At 43.4% G+C, this 20,939-nt stretch overlaps 1 protein-coding gene across 2 annotated transcripts in view; it reads right to left on the bottom strand.

Moving 5' to 3' along the window:
* The window catches only part of Col9a1 (collagen type IX alpha 1 chain), a 48,966-nt gene extending 28,552 nt beyond the window's left edge, over positions 1-20,414 (bottom strand). The window contains exons 1-11 of one of the 2 annotated variants that reach the window (XM_090338492.1): positions 20,330-20,414; positions 16,593-16,989; positions 10,219-10,302; positions 9,263-9,283; positions 8,166-8,240; positions 7,707-7,742; positions 7,494-7,556; positions 4,010-4,063; positions 3,738-3,773; positions 1,723-1,746; positions 1,346-1,399 (exon numbers count right to left, since the gene is read on the bottom strand). In XM_090338492.1, the coding sequence (XP_090194618.1) occupies positions 1,346-1,399; positions 1,723-1,746; positions 3,738-3,773; positions 4,010-4,063; positions 7,494-7,556; positions 7,707-7,742; positions 8,166-8,240; positions 9,263-9,283; positions 10,219-10,302; positions 16,593-16,934 (789 nt within the window). In that variant the 5' untranslated portion in view covers positions 16,935-16,989; positions 20,330-20,414. Of the gene's footprint in view, positions 1-1,345; positions 1,400-1,722; positions 1,747-3,737; positions 3,774-4,009; positions 4,064-7,493; positions 7,557-7,706; positions 7,743-8,165; positions 8,241-9,262; positions 9,284-9,317; positions 9,471-10,218; positions 10,303-16,592; positions 16,990-20,329 lie in introns of those variants that run through there. The other variant, XM_090338494.1, reaches the window with a different exon arrangement.
* Positions 20,415-20,939: the final 525 nt, after the last annotated feature.

The raw sequence follows: 20,939 nt of genomic DNA, 5'->3' as shown, positions 1-20,939 counted from the left end.
AGTAGCTTTGTAATGATCAAACACAAAACATCAAACCACCAAGACAGGAGAAAACCCCTTCAGAGTTCAGTCATGCAGAAAACCTGCCACCAAAGTCCAATGTAGTTCAACAAAACCAATTACAGGGGAGGTCTAAGATGGTGAACGTATAAAATAAAACCAAGAGAGATGCAGAGAAAAGTAAAGCCACCTTTTTTTCTACATGATGATTAATCTGCTCTGAAAACAAACCGAGAATCCTTTGTATTTCCCTAGTTGATTGGTCAGGAGTAGAGAACCCACACTACTAATGCCATCACATGGCTAGCGGGACTGAGATGGGGCAGCCGGCTTCTTCAGGAGGCCTGAATCTTGTAGCTGACATTCGCCTATTCCCTCACTCGCCTGACACTGCTTGTGATGCTTGCAATAGAAATAAATGCAACGAAGGCTACATTCAAATAAGCTGTTCACATAAAAATGGATCCCAAACCAAGTGTGAGGGGTTCAAACCTGTAACCCTAGCTACTTAGAAGGATCATGATTCAAAGCCAGTCTGGGCAGGGAAGTCTCTGAAACTCACAAGAAAGAAGGAAAGGAGCTGTGGTTCAAATGGCCAAGCACCAGCCTTGAATGAAAAAGCTAAGGCACAGACCCAGGCCTTGAGTTCAATCCTCTGTACTGATACCAAAAAGGGGCAAAAAATGAAGTGAAATCTGAATATTCAATGTTTACTGTCATTAGTAATATTACTCCTATTTATAGTTTTTCTTTTTGCTGCATGTCATAAAAAGCACAGAGCATCTTATAATTACTTTAAATATGTAATTATTTCATACCCATTAGCCTAGTAAGTGAATTTGCAAATAAGAAGTTCATGAGGAAAAGTAAGAAAAGTGTTGAGTTGGGTGTGTGGTTCAAATGGTAGAGCACCTACCGAGCAAGCACAGCACCCTGAGTTCAATCCAATGTGTTCAAAGCAACAAAAATAGAGCATGTAATATGGCACTCTGTCTCTAAGTGAGTTTTCAATTATCTATCTTCTCATAACATCTTCCATGAAAATAAATAGGCTACTTTGTATATCATGTGGAAAATCTAATGCAAGGCCACGGGAACCCAATCCAAGTGAAGAGTCTAGTAAAGGGCTACACCCTTATTTGGGAATAGTCTATCTGAAATTTGGCTAGACAAAGCATTAAATTCACTTGGTAGCATTTTCACCTCATCAGTATGCCGAGCTGGAATAAAATTCACCAGTCATCTTGGAATCTTCAGGCAGGAACACAGAGTAAGGTGACTATCCCTCTGTGGTACCATGTGTTAGCAAGTCAGCAAAGACCTACACAAATGCAGGTGTACTCACGATAGGTCCTGCACGGCCAAGCTCTCCGGGGAGGCCCGATGTCCCGGGAGGACCCTGAAATCAAAGTGACAGGTAACTCACAGCCTGACTACATCTGTGATAAACAGCAAAGGAAGAATTAATGAACCTGTGCCAGGATTGGTTTCCCGTGAAGCAACAGCATCTGAGCAAACTCTAATGCTAAAATAAAGTAGAAATCTTTTGTATGTATAAATATTTTCTTTAGCAGAATAGGGGATTATCATTACTAGCAACCTAAGATCACTTAGGAAACCCTATACACTTCACTGGTGGGAGTGGTAATAGCAAAGTCAGAGCAGCTTTGAGAACTAGGCCACTTTTCTAGACTAAATGATGAATGATGAAGTGATACGTACAGGGGGTCCAGGAATGCCTCGGCCCTGAAAGAGTAAGATAAAATGTTCATGGTAAGTGGATTATAGTCAAATACAGACACAACACAGACATAATTCAGGGTAAACCATAAGCCCTAACACTAAACATGCCATACTTAACATAAGGGAGCCCTGGAGAATGAGAGGCGGCAGCTTATCCTGCTCCTCAAGCTATGCTAAAGGCTTTGTGTGTGACTGTTTTGTTTTTAAAGACAATAAAAGTGAGAAAGCCACTGTCACAAAAAAAGGAAAGGAAAGGATAAAAAAACATATACTTCCCAGTTGACAGGTAGACCTATATTTCTAGACACAAAATCTAGAAATATTATTTTTAAAACTAGTAGCTATTTTAAAAAAAAGTAAAGGACTGCAATGCTGGAGTCACCTACACTGTTATTCTAATGTGACTATATTAAATGTATTTTTTATTTATTTAGTGCCAGGACTGGGGCTTGAACTCAATGACTGAATGCTGTTCATTAGTTTTGTCATTCAAGGCTGGCACTCTACCACTGGAGCCACAGCTCTACTTTCAGCGTTTTTGCTTATTAATTGGAGGGAAGAATCTCATAGATTTTTCTTCCTGGGCTAATTTTGAATCACAAACTCAGATCTCAGCCTCCTGAGTAGCTAGGATTTCAGGTGTGAGCCACAAGCATCCAGTCTATTTTTTTGTTGTTTTTTGTACTACTTTTAAGTAGTTGTATAAAGTGGTTTCAATTCCACATGTCAGTTTTTGAGTGCAATGTATCTCAATCAATATCACCCCTTCAATCAGTCTGTCCCAATTGGAATTTGGTTTTAAACTTAGTCATTCTTCCTTCTCTCCTTTGCATATGTATTCTGTTAATTCCCAAGCCCCAACCCCTAGCACAGAGCCTGGTCTGTTAAGGACTCTAAGAATTTGCTTGCTGAGCTGAAAACTGAACACTTGCTGATTTATCTCCCTTCAGAGTTCCAGTTTTAATTTCCCCTGGGGATTTCTTGTCATTCTTCTTCCTACATTGACTAGAATAGCATTTATTCACAGCTATTTGTTATCACCTTCCTGCTAATTTTCATTTCAGTCTTGCTTTTCTTCAATATCCATATGTAAAGAATCACCCAGAATCCACACATGGAACTGTGTTAGTGGCATTGTTCTAATTTTTTAGGCAACCAAAGCAAGAAAAGATTCATCTGAGCAGTAAGTAGCTTTCCATAGTAAGCCAGGCTTTTCAAAGCATTCTTTGAACTATTATGCATGTTTGAATCTTTTGTAACACATAGATCAATTTGAAAAACAAATGTTATGACTGAGTATAGTGAAGTAATTAATAATGTCATTTCATTATTAGAGACTTGGATGTTATTTAAGAGACATCTCTGTGATGTTGATATCTGAATTAAACAACCTGAAAGGTCAGAATAGTTCACTGCTGAAAATAGGCAACCAGTGCAAAAGTTAACAGGTGCTGAAATATGACAATGAAAACAGTACACATTGGGGAAAAAGGAGAAAAGACACAGATGAATGGCAAGAGCAAAAGAGAAAGAGGAAAGGAGAAGTACCACTGACATGCACCAAAAATGGAGTGTAAATCTACAGGATTGGGTGATGATGGAAAAGACCAGCCTGCGAATTAGAGCTGACAGCATCTCACTGGTTGAAATTACATTTGTGATCAATCCAGTTGTGAAGAGTGATATGAAGAATGGTCTGACCATTAACTCAGACCTGCTAATTTTATGCAGGGAATGTTCTCTAGCAAAGAGGTAGAGAGGATGTTGTGTACAGAGAAATACTAGCTGCAAATAGAAATATTCACTTCATACTATACATTTAAATATCTCTAAGATTTTAGTACTCATAATAGGAACAGGGAGCATACTGGATAAGTCATAAAGCTCTTTCTTAGGTCTTATATAGAATTCTGCATTAACTGTTGTTGTTCACAGTGTCAGAAGTTTACCTAAAGATAGGAGGCTTTTACTTCTGTGGTTTTATAGCTACTTACAGGAAATCCTCGAGATCCAGGAATGCCGGGCTCTCCCTAAAAATAATAAAGGGAGCTTTGTTGTACTTGGCTTATGTAGCATTAATATATCAACAGGCAAACTGCACAGGTATTGAAATCATTAAAACTCTCCACTTTGGTATTTTCAGACCCAAATTTAGTTGGAAAAGTATTTTTCTTTATATACTTTAGTTTAAAGTATTGTAATTTATTTGGTACAATAAGAGGATAGTTCAAGGTTTCACTACAGTGAACACCTGTGGCTCACTTACTTTTTGGCCTCTAGGTCCAGCAGAGCCAGGAGATCCATCAGGTCCTGTCAGTCCCTGACAAAGCAAGACCTGCTGTTAGAACCACCATGACACTACTAGGCAGAACTTGTTCAATTTGGTGAGTATCTGCAGGATGGTTGTGTTGTGTACAGTGCAAATATTTATGAATTATAAAATTATAAAAATTTATAAAATAAAAATTATAAAGTAATACTTCCCCAAGCTCTTACTCAAAAGTAACATTTGACATGAGATCTGCTTGCGAATTATTTTCTGTTTAAAAATTATAGCATGTTCCTAACTTTTAGTAACTATCCTTTGTCAGAAGTTCAATAATCCTGTGTTGTCTTCTGCGTCTGCTTAGAGACAAAGCATTATAAAAATTACAATGTCCTTATCCCTAAGTCTATTATTTATGGCTATAACTTTTGCATTTCTCTACACCACTTTCCTTAACAAATATATCAGAAAAGAATTTAAAAATGATAGCTACTGGAAACTTGCAGAAGATAAAAATATTGAGCATACATACAAAAGACTTTTCAAAAAACTGTCTTTGATTTTGAGTTGCTCTGGCTGGCCTATGGGTCTGTCACTTGGGAACAAGCCTGCCCACAGATGCTGAGCTCGGGGATGTGGTGTCCATCTCCACATTTCAGCAGAGCAGCCACACACTGCAGAGGCACCTTCACCACTCCTGCCCTCTAACTGCACCTAACTGCTACTTTCCAGCAGGTATCCCAGTCCCTGCTCTGCATACACAAAGCAATCTTCTTCCATGGTGACTGCATTAACCAAAAACAAGAAATGGCATGGCTGCTCTGTCTGGCAGTGTTCCCTCTGCATTCTAAGAAGGCAGAGCCAGGTAGCAGTTGGACTGTGTGAAGGCTGTATGCACGCGCTAAGCCCTCCATCAGATGTGGTGAGCTGGGTATGTCACTGAAAGGTTATCTGAATTAAAGTTGGACAGGCACAGTGGCATCAGCTGTGGAGAAAGGCAGTCCCACAGGACACGGATCCCATGCCTGTATCAGTTGTAGCACGCTGCCCAGCACATCACGTGCTCAGAACACAACACTGAATAGGATGAACATAATTGGCCACTAAGGTGTGTAGAGGGGTTGGGGTGTTACATTGTCCTCCTTCAGCATCTGTATTTTGGGTATTTGGAGTAGATCCTGACTGCTCCTGAGTGGCTGTGTGACACAAAACCTCAGCACTGTCCTCGGCCTGCTCACGCATTATCAGGGCTTGAGGACTTGAGCCAACACCAACCTTTTCATCTGTTCCTACCCTACTATTGAGTTTTTGTTTACTCAGTCACAACAAAGACTTAAAACAGTGCTTGAAAACCAGGTAGCAATGGTTCACACCTGTAATCCTAGATACGCAGGAGGCTGAGTTTGAGGATCTCAGTGCAAAGTCGGCCCAGACAGAAAAGTCCATGAGGTTTTTACCTCCATTTAATCAGCAAAATCCAGAAGTGGAGTTGTGGCTCAAGGTGGTTGGTATAGCACTAGTGCTAACCTTGAACAAAGAAGTTTAGGGACAATACCCTGGTGCTGAGTTCAAACCCTAGTACTAGTACACATACATGAGCTCTCTCGCCCCCCCCTCTCTTTCACACACACACACACACACACACACACACACACACAATCCACTCAACATAGGTGGCAAAATTTGTACTCTGCTCTTTCAGATTCTTATAAACATTGTCCAGTAGGCCATTTTTTTTAACATTGCCAAAACACAAGCTTTGCAATAAAGCAAAACAATTGGAGGTTTAAGATCTTTGAGTTCACCACCACAAAAGTATTTTAGAATCTTGTCAGCTTTCCTGGTTTCCTTATAGCCAGACATAAATCCAATAATCTGTGGTCTAGTTTCTATTTCCTTATTCTCTCAAAATGTCTTTTTTTTGTCAATCCTGGGGCTTGAGCTCATGGCCTAGGCACTGGCACTTGGGCTTTCTCAAGGCTAGAGCTACAGCACTTGAGCCACAGCACCACTTCTGGCTTTTTCTAAGTATATAGTAATGAGGAATTGAACCCAGGTCTTTGTAAACACTAGGCAAGTGCTCTACCACTAGGTCAAACTCCCAGCCCCATGTCCATTCTTAATTACAGAAAAATAAAATAAAATTTGAAATGTCAAATAGACCGAGGAGTAGAGGAACACATTTTTACATTCCAGAAGTCCTAGGTCACTTCAACCCAATAGTTGCAGTCTATAAAACATACCACTAATTACAAACATGATAAAATACCATTTATGAATGATTGTTAATATCCACTGACTTATCAATATCAGTACTATAAAAACCATTATCACTTTTCTTCCTATTTTCTCCAATTGTTTGTGTATGAAGAACCTCAACTTTATCTGCATAAACAAAAGACTGAACAAAAAAATTTACAGGCTAGGTATTATTTTTCTACCTTAGCCACCCAATAATTTTGGGTCCCTGAGTAAATCACTTGTTCTTACATTATTATTCTGTTTCCTTATGTGTGAAAAACATTAGGCCAATAACTCTTTGCAGATTATTATAAGTCTAAAGGAAATATTTGTGAAAACATTTGCCCCCAAAGAAACCCCTCTAAACAAATCCCAATAGCTAATTTCTGCCCCAGCTGTGTGGTGTGGCTGATATCCTAGGACATGTCTGGCTTTTCTCTTTTTCCTTCCTCCTTTCATTTCTTTGTTCCCTATCTGTACCCAGCGACAACATTAATGCCCTCCTGTTTTTCCTAGGGAATTAATCAAGCTCAGACCACTCACTGATCTGAGACATTTAACTCTTTTACAACTTTGTTTCATTTTATTTCATTTTTTTTCCAGTCCTGGACTTGGGCTCAGGGCCTGAGCACTGTCCTTGGACCTTTCTCAAGGCTAGAGCTCTACCTCTTGAGCCTCAGCACCACTTCCAGCTTTTTTCTATGTATGTGTACCAAGGAGTTGACCCGGGTCTTCGTGCATGCTAGGTAAACACTTTACCACTAGGCTAAACTCCCGGCCCCTCTTTTACAACTTTTAATACTTGAAATATGGTTTGCTTTGCATTGTGGGGCTGGAAATATAGACAAGGAAAAATAGTTATCATTGCTTCTAAAGTGTACTTTTACAAATTTAAAAGCACTGTCATTTGTTTTATTCTAAATTTCTGTTGAAGTGAAGCAGTAAGCAAAATCAGGAGCAGCCTTTTGATATTCTGAGGTGAGCAATGTGGTACAAGGCCAGAGTCTGTGAAGCAAGCTCTGAAGGCACTACCCATGTGGCGCTGTGAACCTGAGGCACTGTCTTCCACACCTGTCACCCAAGCACTCTGGAGGGTGTGTCCAGACAGGCAGTCCCCAGACACCTTCCACAAAAAGGTTCTGCATAGATCACACACACACACACACACACACACACACACACACACACACACACACACGCACACCCTTGGCTAGGGAAGGAGCTTATCAACCCTCTTACTCACATCTGCACCTGGTGTGCCAGGGGTGCCTGGTGCTCCTGGTTTCCCAGGCTCTCCAGCAGGACCCTGGTGGGAGGAGGGGGGAGGGGGAGGGGAGGGGGAGGGAAGGCAGAGAGAGAGAAATGTGTGGGGGGACAAAAATGAGACTTTTTGGCACTTGGGTCTGCAAAACACATCTAACCAAAAGGAGTGGGACAAGGCTTGCCATGAACTCACCGGAGGGCCTGGGGGGCCCTTTGGACCACGGTCACCCTGGAAGTACACAAGAAAAAGCAAGAACATTAGTGAGTGAGCCAGGCCAGAGGTTCCTTTGATACTTCACCTCAGATCTGCTCTTGGATATGACACTAAGAGGGGGTGAGGGGCAGAAGATGGAGGGCTGTGCCAGTGGGACGTCAGGGACAAGGGGAAGGGTCCATCTCTCCTCTGAAAATCCAGAAGGAGAGATGTCCAGTGGGAAGGCAGGGTCAAGGGTCTATCTCCTCTGCAGGATCCAACCATGGGCTTTCCATCCCCTTCCACTCCTACCCTATTCCCTAGGGGGAGGTGAGGAAAGGCACACAGGCTCCCTCTGAACACCCATCCCACCCAAGCAAGTGAAGGAAGGGTGGGGAAGCACAGGGCTGGGGATCCAAGAGGAAACACGGGACACGGGTCCTAGTCAAAGACACTTACATCGATGCCATCAATGCCTGGGACTCCAGGGGGCCCCGGGGGCCCAGGGGGGCCTTGTGCTCCTGGAGGACCTCGCTGGCAAAAACAGTACACAGGGTCAGCAGTGCCCCCCAGCAGGTCACCTAGCCACCTTCCCCCTCCTGGTACCCTCAACTTTTGAAAGCCAGCACAAAAGCTATGTTTCTAAGTTCACAGGGGTTTGGGTGCTGCCATGTTCTAAATGAGGTAAACTGTCCAAAACACAGGAGGAGAGCTCACTGGCTTCGCCTCCTCAGGGCACACTGAACAGAAGGAGGGCGTGAAGGAGGGTCCTAGGCTGGGAGGGATGGAGGCAGGGCAGCCTGGCCCAGAGCCCACCTCATTTCAGGTCTACCTACAGGGCTGGCCAGGCAAGGGGTCTTTGTGCCTACTGTGGCACCCCGTTTCAGATGCCGACCCCCTTAGCCTGGGCAAACAGCCACCTGGGAGAGAATCTGGTGTTTGAAACAACATCTACATTGCTTAGGGAATGGGCAATTTTAAATTTAAAAGTAAGAGAGTATGAGAAGGGGGGAAAGAAAAAGCTTCTTTCATCAAGGAAAACTTTGTTTTTCTGAACTCCCAAGACCAGACAGGTTACAATGGGTCTTTGTAAGGGAACTGGAATCTCCTGCTGGGCTTGCCCAAGCGCCCCAGCCCCCTACTCCACCCGGCCTGCTTCCCAGGCCCACCCCCCTACTCCACTCCCTGTCCCCCACCCCTGCCTACCCCCCTGCTGGCCTGCTCTCCAGGTTCCCCCCTCCTTGCCCACCCCACACCCCCCACCACGGAGGGGGCCTCCAGCCTTTAGGAAAGTCGCTGGGATTCTGATGGGATCCAGGACTGCAGGGCTCCAGGACCACCACAGGCTCCTGGCTGAACCACCAGGGCTAGAGGAGGAGGAGCAGCTCCAGCTGCTTTCCCCGCTCCCCCGCTGCCTGGACTAGGGGAGCCGTGCGGGCTGAGCCTGGACAGGGGGTGGTCCAGAGCTGCGGACCCTGGCGCGAACTCGGCCGGGAGCCCTGGGGCTCAGGCAAGCTCGCTGGTGTCCAGGTGTCCCCGCACGTCGGCCCGCTCACCTCGTCCGTGGTCCGGTCAGGCTGCGAACCGAAGGACAGAAATGACCCAACTTACTTGCGCGGCGCCCAGGCAGAGCGCGGACAGCAGCAGCGCGAGCGTCCTGCGCGCCCCCGCTAGCCCGGCCATGCCAGGGACACTGGGTCCCCCCGCCAGGCTCCCTCGGCGCCGAGTCCCCCCAGCCTCCAGCCCGGCTGGTCTGAGCGGCCAGGCCAGCAAAGAACGTAGGCTAAGAAGGGGTCCTGGGATGGGAGGAGCCGCGGGGACCCGCGGGGACAGCGGGGCGGAAGGTTGGCGGGAGGGCGCCCCTTAACCCTTTCCCCGCCGAGCTGGGCTCCAGGGAGCCTGGCCCCGCCCAGCCTCCTCCTGGACGCGCAAGAGGCGGGTGACTCCGAGACCCTGGGAGGCAGGGATGGAGACCCCACCAAGGGCAGACACCACCTGGAGGTTTCCACCTGCCAGGCAGAGAATCCGAGAATCCCAGCTGCAGAGAGTGGACCTCAGAAAACCCTGGAGGGATGGGAGGGGAGAGGGCGGGGGGGGGGGGAGGAAGAGAGGGGAACTGGGAAGGGGGAGAGGGGGGCAGGGAGGTTGGAGGGGGGAAGGGAGGGGAGAGGGAAGGGAGGGGGAAATGGGAAGGAGGAAGGGAAGGGAAAAGGGAGGAGGAAGGGGGAGGAGAGGGAAAGGAGAAAAGGGGAGGAGGAAAGAGGATGAAGGAAAGGTAGGGAAAAGGGAGGAGAGGGGAAGGGGAGAAGAAGGGAGAAAGAATGGGAGGGCAGAGGGAGGAGAGGGGAAGGAAAAGGAGGAGAGGGAAGAGGGAAGTGGGGAGAAGCAAGGGGAAGGGGAGGAGGAAGAGGAGAGAAAGAGGAAAGGAGGAGGGGGAGAGTGAACTAGGGAGGGGAAGGGGAAATGGAGGGGGAGGGGAGGGATTCCCTCCTGGGCTGGCCCAGGCACTCACCATGGCTCTGCCCTGCAGCTCATGGCAGGTCTCCCTCTGGGGTCGCAGGGGGTCACAGTGGATCAGCATCCACTGCAGCTCAAACTGGAGGAAGGGAGCAGTCAGTTAGTTCTTGGAGAAGCCAAGCCGGTCATTTATACATCTAAGGAGATGTCATGTAGGGCTCCCTCAACTAAAAACCAGGGTGAGGTCAGTGGACTCAGTGTATGGTTGGAAGCCAGCCACTACAGACAGATCGCCTACAGTGAGACTCCTAATTCCATTTAGCAATACGCCAGAAGTGGAGGCATGGCTCAACTGGTAGAGTGCAAGAAGAACAAAAAAAGCCAAGGAGGCCTTGACTTCAAGTCCCAATACTAGCACAAAGAAGTAATGGAGGCCGGGAGTTTGGCCTAGTGGTTAAAGTACTTGCCTAGCATGCATGAAGACCCAGGTTCGATTCCTCGGTACCACATACATAGAAAAAAGCCGGAAGTGGTGCTGAGGCTCAAGTGGTAGAGCTCTAGCCTTGAGAAAGTCCAAGGACAGTACTCAGGCCTTGAGCTCAAGCCCAGGACTGGCAAAAAAAAAAAAAAAAAAAAAAAAAAAAAAAAAGAAGTAATGGAATAGTAAAAGAAAGAAAGCATCCAGAGTAGTCATGGCCCATGGAGACAGGGCTAAAGGAAAAGAGGTATCAGAAAGAGTTAAAAAATTAGATTCTGCAAACTGCATTATTGTTAGACATAAAATTTAATGTGCTATGACAACTTGCAGTTTTAGTTCAGTGGAGGAGGGGCTGGGTGGGATAGGAAAGAAACAGAGCAAGGGCAGAATTGTTAAGTCTCAATCTAAGTAAGACAGCCTCAATGACAAGGAAAAAGAAGCAGCTTGGGGTTTGAACTCAGAACCTTCAGAGTATTAGACAGGTGGTAATCTTTCCCTAGTCGCATCCCCAGTCTTATTAATATTTTTCTCAGGCTGAGATCAAAGCCTGGGGCATGCTAGCCTGCCACTCCACCCCTGAGCTGCATTCATGCCCCACTGGCCTCCTTCCACTAAGAAGATTCTTTACTAAGACAATTCAAATCAGTCCCCCAGATCTTGGTCAGCAGATTGTACTGGCATTACAAAATATCTGGTTAGGCCATCCCATTTCCCATCTCCACAGGCCTTTTTTCTCATCTAATAGTGATTTTCACTCTTTCTCTCCTACCAAGTGAGTTCTAGATCTGTTGTCTCCACTACAAAATTGGATATTTTTTTTTCTACTGCTGCAGCTTATCCAGAGTTTAGGTTACAAGATGATGACTGAAGTTGAAGACAATGAAAGTTTTGTCTTTCTTTCTGCCAATAGAAGTAGGAAAGGTTTTTCTTCAGGCAAACAAGAGGTAGTAAACCCTCTTATCCTCTGTTGACAACCCTTCCCTCCCTGTGCTGAGTGACCTGGAGCTTTCCTCTTGATCCATTATTCTTTGGTTCTCTCAACCCTATCATACCTTTTCTCCAGAAAATGCAGCCATCATTTTACAAAATCTCTTGGCTCAGCCTTTTTTGCTCATGGCTAGTGCTCTACTGCTCGGTTCATACCTCCAGTCTGGCATTTTGCTGGCTAACTGGAGACATAGTCTTAAGGATTTGTGTGCTTCAAATAGGTTGAGTAACTAAACTTCCAGGCATGAGCCACTGACACCTGGCAAGAAAAACTAATTCTAAGATGGAAATTATCTATAATTCTCTGCTCCATGCTTACATAGTGGGGATGGTTGAGTAGCAAGATATAGAGGTACTTCTCCAACAACTGCACAGCTTCTTAAAATAAGAGGGTTTGACCAAGCACTTTCTATGAGAATGGTTTGGTTACTTAGGGGGGATTTTATTTAAGTTTTTGTTTTAGATTGCAGTGACATTTATAAGGAAGGGATGAAAAATAGAGCAGAATGATTTTTTCCTTAATGGCTGTTAATTATATTTCATATGACAAAGCTCACAGATGGGTAAAGTGAGATGCAGAGATTAACTCTCTTGCCACAGATCACATAGCAGAGCCATGCTTCCAAAGTTTCTGACACTACAATTGAATAGAATTTGATTCTGCGACTCTGCCTGTTCTCTAAAAATACACACTGCTCCACAGTGAATCCTACTTTCAAGTGGGCAAAGTCTTTGGTGATTGAGTTCTCTCATGTAAGATGAATAGAAAATAACTCCCAGCACTAGTGACTCAGGTCTGTAAACCCTACCTGCTTGGGAAGTTGAGACAGAGTGCCACAGATTGAGTCCAGCTTGAGCGGAAACATTCCTAAATCCTCTTCTCAATCCAGAGCTGAGTGCACAAGCCCGGGCTTGTGGTCCCAGCAATGACAGGTGGACTACAATTCAAAGGCATAATTGAACAGGAAGCAGAAAACTTATCCTAAAAGTAGTCAGCAAGTAACTGTGCTGGGTGTCAGGTACCAGTGGTTCATGCCTGTAATCCTAGCTACTCAGGAGGCTGAGATCTGAGGATCATGGTTTGAAACCAGCTCAGGCAGGAAAGGCCATGAGACTCCTATCTCCAACTAAGCACCAGAAAACTGGAAGTGGAGCTTGGGCTCCAAATGCCAACCTTGAGCACCAACCTTGAACACAAAAGCTCTAGAACAGCACCCAGGACTCCTGAGTTCAAGTCCCACAACTGACAAAAATACTGAGCTGGAAGCATGGCTCAACATCAAAGCACCAGCCTAGCAAACATCAGCAGACCCAGAGTTCAAAATCTAATATAGTCAAAAAATGTGAATATGAAATAAGAAATGGAAATGAACACATGCAAGCTTGTTTATACTGTCATCTAGAAAACTTCAGAGCTACAAAAAAAAAACCACTTCTATAAGATTTCATACTTTTCCATATTTCCTATGCTTGTTGTAGAAATGTATCTGGAAGCAAAATTACTAGTGTTACTACAGTTCCTCTAAAAATTGAGAGTTGTCATTATGTAGATTCATATTCAAGTACATAAAATTAATTCATAGCAACGATAATTATAGTTCTCTTTCCTCTTTCCCCAATGACTAGAAGAGAATTTTGTCAGGATAAGAAGAGGTGTACAGGGTAGGGAATGTGGCTTAGTGGTAAAGTGTTTGCCTAGCATAGATGAGGCCCTGGATTTGATTCCTTAGTATCACATTAACAAAAAATAAATAAAAATAAAATAAAAGGGAAATAACCATTTTTAAAGAGATGTAATTACCCTCAAAGTAAAAAAAAATTACACAATTTTATTCACCAAGAGAGTCCTTGACATCTCTGAGCAAGCATGTGTTGTATATGGGTGAGATTTGGGTTTTGAAAATGGGGAATTGCCCTGAGAAGTGTTATTATATAGTTTAACAAGAAACTATAACCTTAGTTTAGATATAGTTTGCTGAAGTTAATTTTCTGGAAGTGAAGTACTTCATCAACCTGTTTTCTTCCAAAAATATTATCCTCTCTGGAAAAACTGGCACAACTATTTAAATATGTGCAATGTCGCTGTGGCACTAAATAATAGGGGAATGCGGTGCGGTTCACCTGTGAGCATGGATAGGGTCTGGAAGAGGCCCCCCTTGGGATTCAGAGTCAGGAGCACTTGGGGGCCATGGATGCCATTGCTGCCCCAATAATCCCCCCTGGAATGCAACATGAATTCCAATTTGCATATTAGTTATTTTGAAGGAAGAGTGGTTGAGTGCTTCGGTTAAAGTCTCTTTCATTATACAGCTAAAATGCTAATCTCTGCACATTTCTCATTTTCATATCTGGAGTCCTTCTTGTTGTTGAATTCCACTGACAAAAACTATGTGACAAATAATTTAATCTGGTCAACCCTTTTGAAGTTGCAACATAAGCCATGCACTAAAGGAACATACCAGAAAACAGATACTCTTTTGCTGGGTGCTAATGTCATCACTTTGTAATCCTAGCTCAGGACAAAGAGATCTGAGGATTGCAGTTTAAAGCTAGCCTAGGCAGAAAAGTCCATGGGACTCTTATCTCCAATTAACCACCAAAAAGCTAGAAGTACAGCTATGGCTCAAGTAATAGAGAGCTACCCTTGAGCAAAAGGGCATAGGGTCAGCACCCAGGCCTTGAGTATTAAGCCCCAAGACCAACACACGCGTGTGCACGTACACACACACACACACACACACACACACACACACATTCCCCATTGACAATCAGTTTCAATTTGTAAACAATGAGAAAAAAAGAAAACATGTTATAAACTGTAAGCATGAAATGTCCTAGCAAAATCTATCCTTCTCAGCTTGAGATGCTACTCCATTTTCTGCAAGGAAACTGAGCAAGGAAACTGATGTCTTTCCAAATCCGTCATTTCCCAATGCTTTCCTACAGGACACCAGCACCCTAATTCCAGAAGCAACAACCTGGATAGCAGGCCCCCTGAAAACACACTTAGACAGCCTTATCACCAGCCTTCTGATCTTCTTTAACAGAACTACTGATTTCTACTTGCTTTGCTAAGCTTTGCCTTGATTTGTACTCACTAGATTTGGCCTGGGCATGGACATGTACTCACTGCATTTGATCTACCATCACATGGACCTGTACCCAAGAGATTTGATCTACTATCACGTAGACCTATAGTCTTTGCATCTGATCTACTATCACATGGATATGTACCCACTGCATTCAATCTACCATCACATGGACCTGTACCCACTGGATTTGATCTACCATCACATGGACCTGTACCCACTGGATTTGATCTACCATCACATGGACCTGTATGGAATGGATTCAATCTACCATCAAATGGACCTGTACACAATGGATTTGATCTACCATCACATGGACCTGTACCCACTGGATTCAATCTACCATCAAATGGACATATACGAAATGGATTCAGTCTACCATCACATGGACCTGTATCCACTGCATTCAATCTACCATCACTTGGACCTGTACCTACTGGTTTTGATCTACCATCACATGGATCTGTACCCATTGGATTTGATTTATGATTAAATGGACCTGTATGCACTGGATTTGATCTACCATCACATGGACCTGTATGCACTGGATTTGATCTACCATCACATGGACCTGTATGCAATGGATTCAATCTACCATTATGTGGACCTATACTCAGTGGATTTGATCTACCATCACATGGACCTATACCCACTGAATTCGATCTACCATCACATGGAACTGTACCTACTGGATTCAATCTACCATCACATGGACCTGTATGCAATGCATTCAATCTACCATTATGTGGACCTATACTCAGTGGATTTGATCTACCATCACATGGACCTATACCCACTGAATTCGATCTACTATCACATGGAACTGTACCCACTGCATTTGATCTACCATCACATGGATCTGTACCCAAGAGATTTGATCTACCATCACATGGACCTGTACCCAAGAGATTTGATCTACTATCACATAGACCTATATTTTTGCATTTGATCTACCAGCACATGGACATGTGCCCACTGGATTCGATCTGTCATCACATGAACCTGTACCCACTGGAATCAATCTACCATCAAATGGACATGTACACAATGGATTCAGTCTACCATCACATGGACCTGTACCCACTGGATTCGATCTACCATCACATGAACCTGTATGCAATGGATTCAGTCTACTGTCACATGGACCTATACTCAATGGATTTGATCTACCATCACATGGACCTGTACGCAATGGATTCAACCTACCATCACATGGACCTGTACCCACTGGATTTGATCCACCATCACATGGACCTGTACCCAAGAGATTTGATCTACTATAACATAGACCTATATTCATTGCATTTGATCTACTATCACATGGACATGTACCTACTGGATTCGATCTACCATTACATGGACCTGTACCCACTGGATTCTATCTACCACCATATGGACCAGTACTCACTGGATTTGATCTACCATCACATGGTCCTGTACCTAGTGCATTCAATCTACCATCACATGGACCTGTACTCACTGGATTCAATCTACCATCACATGGACCTGTATGCAATGGATTCAATCTACCATTATGTGGACCTATATTCAGTGGATTCGATCTACCATCACATGGACCTATACCCACTGGTTTTGATCTACCATCACATGGACCTATACCCACTGGTTTTGATCTACCATCACATGGACCTGTACTCACTGGATTTGATTTACCATTACATGGACCTGGACCTGGATTCAATCTACCATCGTATGGACCTATACTCAATGGGTTTGATCTACTATCACATGGGGACTTTTACCTACTGCATTTGATCTACCATCACATGGACCTAGACTCACTGCATTTGATCTACTATCACATGGAACTTTATTCACTGCATTTGGTCTGGCATGGCATGGACCTGTACTCACGGGAACAGATTCCTGGGGGTTGTCTGTGAGTTTTCCCAGCACAGCAAAGCCATCCACATCCACCTGGCCTCTTGGCTTTATGGGCAAAGATTCAATTCTGACACAGTCCACGAACAGAGTGGCGCTGGTCCTTTCCACACCAATCATGACCTTGTGCCACTGGGCATCAAACAAGGAAGGCAAGCCTGAAAAGGTTGCCATCTGGAGGTTTCCGTCTAATCCTTTATATGAAAACACAACCGACTTTGTCTGCCCATTGATCTTCACTCCAACTTGCTCTCTCCCCTCGAGGTCCTGGATCTGCCAAATATTCCAGTTCTTTCCAAGCGTGCTCCCAGTCATCCGGAACGTTGTTAAAAAGGAGTATTCTTCAGGCAGTCCATGGGGATACAAATGCCTGAGTAAAATGTGAAAGTAGTCAATGTAAGTCTTTTCCTATATTCATACATATTTAACTTTGTCCCTTTTATGCCTTTTTAGATTCTAGACCTGGAGAAAGGCTACAATGTGGAAAACTTTACAGTATTTGTGCTTTCTTGTTCATAAATACCTACCCAGAAATTCAATCATTCAATGTTCCCTCATGCTTGATCTTAAAATATAAAACCCTCTCACACTGCCACATAATCCCAAAAATATTACTATTTATGCTACCCAAAGAGCTACTGTTCAGAAATCTTGAACCAGCCAAAACCAACATTCTTACAAAGTTCTTGGCAGTATTGCTTTCACAATGAGCAAATAAATCACTTAGGGTCCATATTAGCTCCACTGGTTGAAACATTTTAGTTAAAGTAGCTTTTAATGTTTCTAATTGTGTGTAACATATTGAGATCATGTTCTTCTCACCTAGTATTCTTCCTCACAATTGTACTCTCATCCCATAGATTATTTCAGTTATCATTTGCAACTGTGCAGACTTTACTCACAACCTTCATCAGGCTGGGAATATTTGCCTTTCCCAGGAAAGTTTGAGTTTTATATAGCAGCCGGCTGCTGGTCACTGGATGTTTGACAAGTGGAGATGGCCAGTTCTTACTTTTCTCCTCCAGCACAGTTGTACTTTGACCCACCAACCAACATTGTGTTATTGCTGCTTCCTTAGTCATGTAAAGGGCAGCAAAAGCTCACTGTTGTCCCAAGCATCTCTAGAATATCATGGATGGCTACATGGTTTACTTTTGAAGGCAACTACTAAGGGTTGAGCACTGAACTTTGTATGTTTATTACATTTATTTCTTTATTCATTATTTTGGTACACTGAACTTTAAAACTCACAAGTGTCATCTTGCAAGAACTGAAATTATGATTTTTCTACCTTCCTTCTTTTAAGCTTAGAAAAAATTTCTGAATAAGGAGGAAATGGTCAGTAAACTAGGTATCAATGAATTCTGTTCGCTAAAAATATTAGCATTTCTGTAAACAATTATGAACTAGAACCCAGAATTTCAAATAGTCTTACTTCTAGTTAAACTCTTCTTCTATAGCTCCCTTCTTGTGAAAACAGAAATAACTATCTTGGTGGATGATGATTTTTTTTTTTTTGCGCCAGTCCTAGACTTGAGCTCAGGGCCTGAGCACTGTCCTTGGACTTTCTCAAGGCTAGAGCTCTACCACTTGAGTCTCAGCACCACTTCCGGCTTTTTTCTATGTATGTGGTGCCGAGGAATCGAACCTGGGTCTTTGTGCATGCTAGGCAGGCACTCTACCACTAGGCCAAACTCCCGGCCCATGGATGATGATTTTTATTTCATTATTTTATTTGTGCTTATCCTGGGGTTTGAAGTAAAGAATGGATGTGGTCCCTGAGCTTTTATGCTTGAAGCTGGAGCTCTACCACATGAGCCACAGCTCTACTTTGACTTCTTGTTGGTGAACTGGAGACAGACTCTCTAGACTTTCTTGCCCAGGCTGGCTTCAAACCACGATCTTCTGATCTTAGCGTCCTGAATAGCTAGGGTCACAGGTATGAGTCATCAGCACCCAGCTACATTCTCTCTCTCTCTCTCTCTCTCTCTCTCTCTCTCTCTCTCTCTCTCTCTCTCTCTCTCTCTCTCTCTCTCTCTCCTTCTCCCTCTCTCCTCCTCCCACTCTACCTCCCTCTCCAAGGTAGTTATTATCAAGGCATGATTTTTTATTGCTTGTATTAATAAACTATGTATGTATTTCTATAGACCTAAAACAATTTAAAAGTCTCACAAATCTCATTTGTAGAAATGTTAACTCACTGTCTTTTTTAATTCAATTCTTACATCTACCAGTAAGCCAAACAGTATACATAATTTAAAAGGAGCTGAGTCTCTAAATGATCTATGCTATTACATTTTTTACAGATTACCTTAAAACAACAGCCTAATTTTCCTACTCATCATTTTTATGCCAGTGTTGTGGTTTGAACTCACAGCCTGGGTCTCACAGAATTTCCTACCCAGTCTGGCTTTGAGCCTTGACCTTCAGATTTCAGCTTATTAGTTATAGACTTGAGTCCCTGGTACCTAGCCTTTTTCATCTTTTTTCTATGTATGTGGGCTTGAGCTCAGGGCCTGAGCACTGTCCTTGGACTTTCTCAAGGCTAGAACTCTACCACTTGATCCTTAGCACCACTTCTGGCTTTTTCTATATATGTGGTGCCAAGGAATCGAACCCGGGTCTTCGTGCATGCTAGGCAAGCACTTTAACCACTAGGCCAAACTCCAGGCCCCACCTTTTTCATCTTTTAAAGGAAGGTTAATTCATTTGTGAAAATGAATTAAATGTGTAATTATAATAATCATGTCTGTATAATAAAGTATATTCATAACAGAAAAACTAAACTAGTGAAGCATTTTTATCACAATGGTACTATTCAGCATTTACACAGACTCTCATGGACCTCAGTTATATATAATATAAAGAGCTTAAAGCTTAGTGTCAGAAAAGCATACCAATGAAGTGGAAGATTTATTCTACCTTTAGTATTTTCACCACCATGGTTCCTGTTATAATCACTTACTTTTCCTGTTTAGAGCCTGCCAGGAGCTGAGCTCTGGCCCTGTGCTTCTATTTCAGCACTGGGGCATTGAACAGCGCCCTTGTGTAGTTCCTAACCACACTGTGGTTCCTGGATAAAGTATGCCTCAACTCTGGCACTTTACACACAGGGTCCTTTCAGTCAAAACCAGACAAATTATCTTAAAAAAAAAAAACAAACAGAAAGCAAGGGAATAAGAACATGTCCTGAATCAATGTACCATAGTTTTAGTGAAGGACTTATTTTCCTGGAATGTAAAGTATACACTGGAAATAGAGCAGTATTCAAGCATTAAGCATTGATAAGTGAGTAAATTCCTTCCTCATTAAATATAACTACAAGCCAAGAAATGTAAATCATAAGGACATTTCTAGCATTACCTAGCTGCTGAAACCTAAACACATGTGAAGAAGATATATTTATCTCTATATCTATGTCTAAAGATATAGATATATTGCTAGTCCTAGGCCTTGAACTCAGGGCCTGGGTACTGTCCTTAGACACTTTTTTCTCGAGGCTAGTGCTCTGTCACTTGAGCTACAGCACCACTTTCAGCTTTTTCTGTGTATGTGGTACCAAGGGATCAAACTCAGGGCTTCATGCATACTAATTAAGCTCTCTACCACCAGGCCACACTTGTGCATGCTAGGTCAGCACTCTACCACCAGGCTACGCTCCTGGCTCCCGACAAAGATGATTTGATAAGGAATTTTTTTTAATACAATACCTAGTTGGGATCCTGAAGTCTACATTACTTCCTAGCTTGTAAGCCACTTGTAAGGCTGTTGACCCCACCACCCTCTGGACAGCTCTTCTAGAGGCTGCTTTGTCCACCTGGAACTGAGAAATCAGGTCAAACCCTACAGAAAGGGAACACACAAAAAAAAGTCAGAAATGGCACTGGCCTCATTCCTTGTTACAACTTTCCAAACCAAAGAACATAGCCAGTCTGGAAGGAATGCATAAAAGGATAGGTTGCTACTTGCCTGGCAAGTCATCTTGGCCAACCCTAATCCTGGGACAGAGTTCGTTCTCTCCATTGATGTTTGTGTTGACTGGGAATCCTGGAAAGAGATAGCCTGTCAGCCTACCCCATCTACTACCTCAGGGCAGGGCAAACAATAACAACAATTACTTTTAAGAAAGTTGACTTGTCAATGCAAGGAACACAGTAGCTTTATTAGTCTGTTCTGGAGAGATAATCCTTTGAAGGCAGAGTTAGAAATTTGTTCCTATGGGAGCCAAAGCTGCCCAGTGTCCTGAATGGCCTGGAATCAGAAGCTTGTTGGAAAGCTTTCTGGATGGTTTGGAGTAGAAAATATTCTTTAAACCTCATC

The sequence above is a fragment of the Megascapheus bottae genome, chromosome 8, assembly GCF_031878675.1.
Source record: "Megascapheus bottae isolate mThoBot1 chromosome 8, mThoBot2.hap1, whole genome shotgun sequence".
NCBI lineage: Eukaryota > Metazoa > Chordata > Mammalia > Rodentia > Geomyidae > Megascapheus > Megascapheus bottae.
The sequence above is the reverse complement of the archived record's forward strand: the minus strand, read 5'-3'. Positions and strand labels throughout refer to the sequence as shown.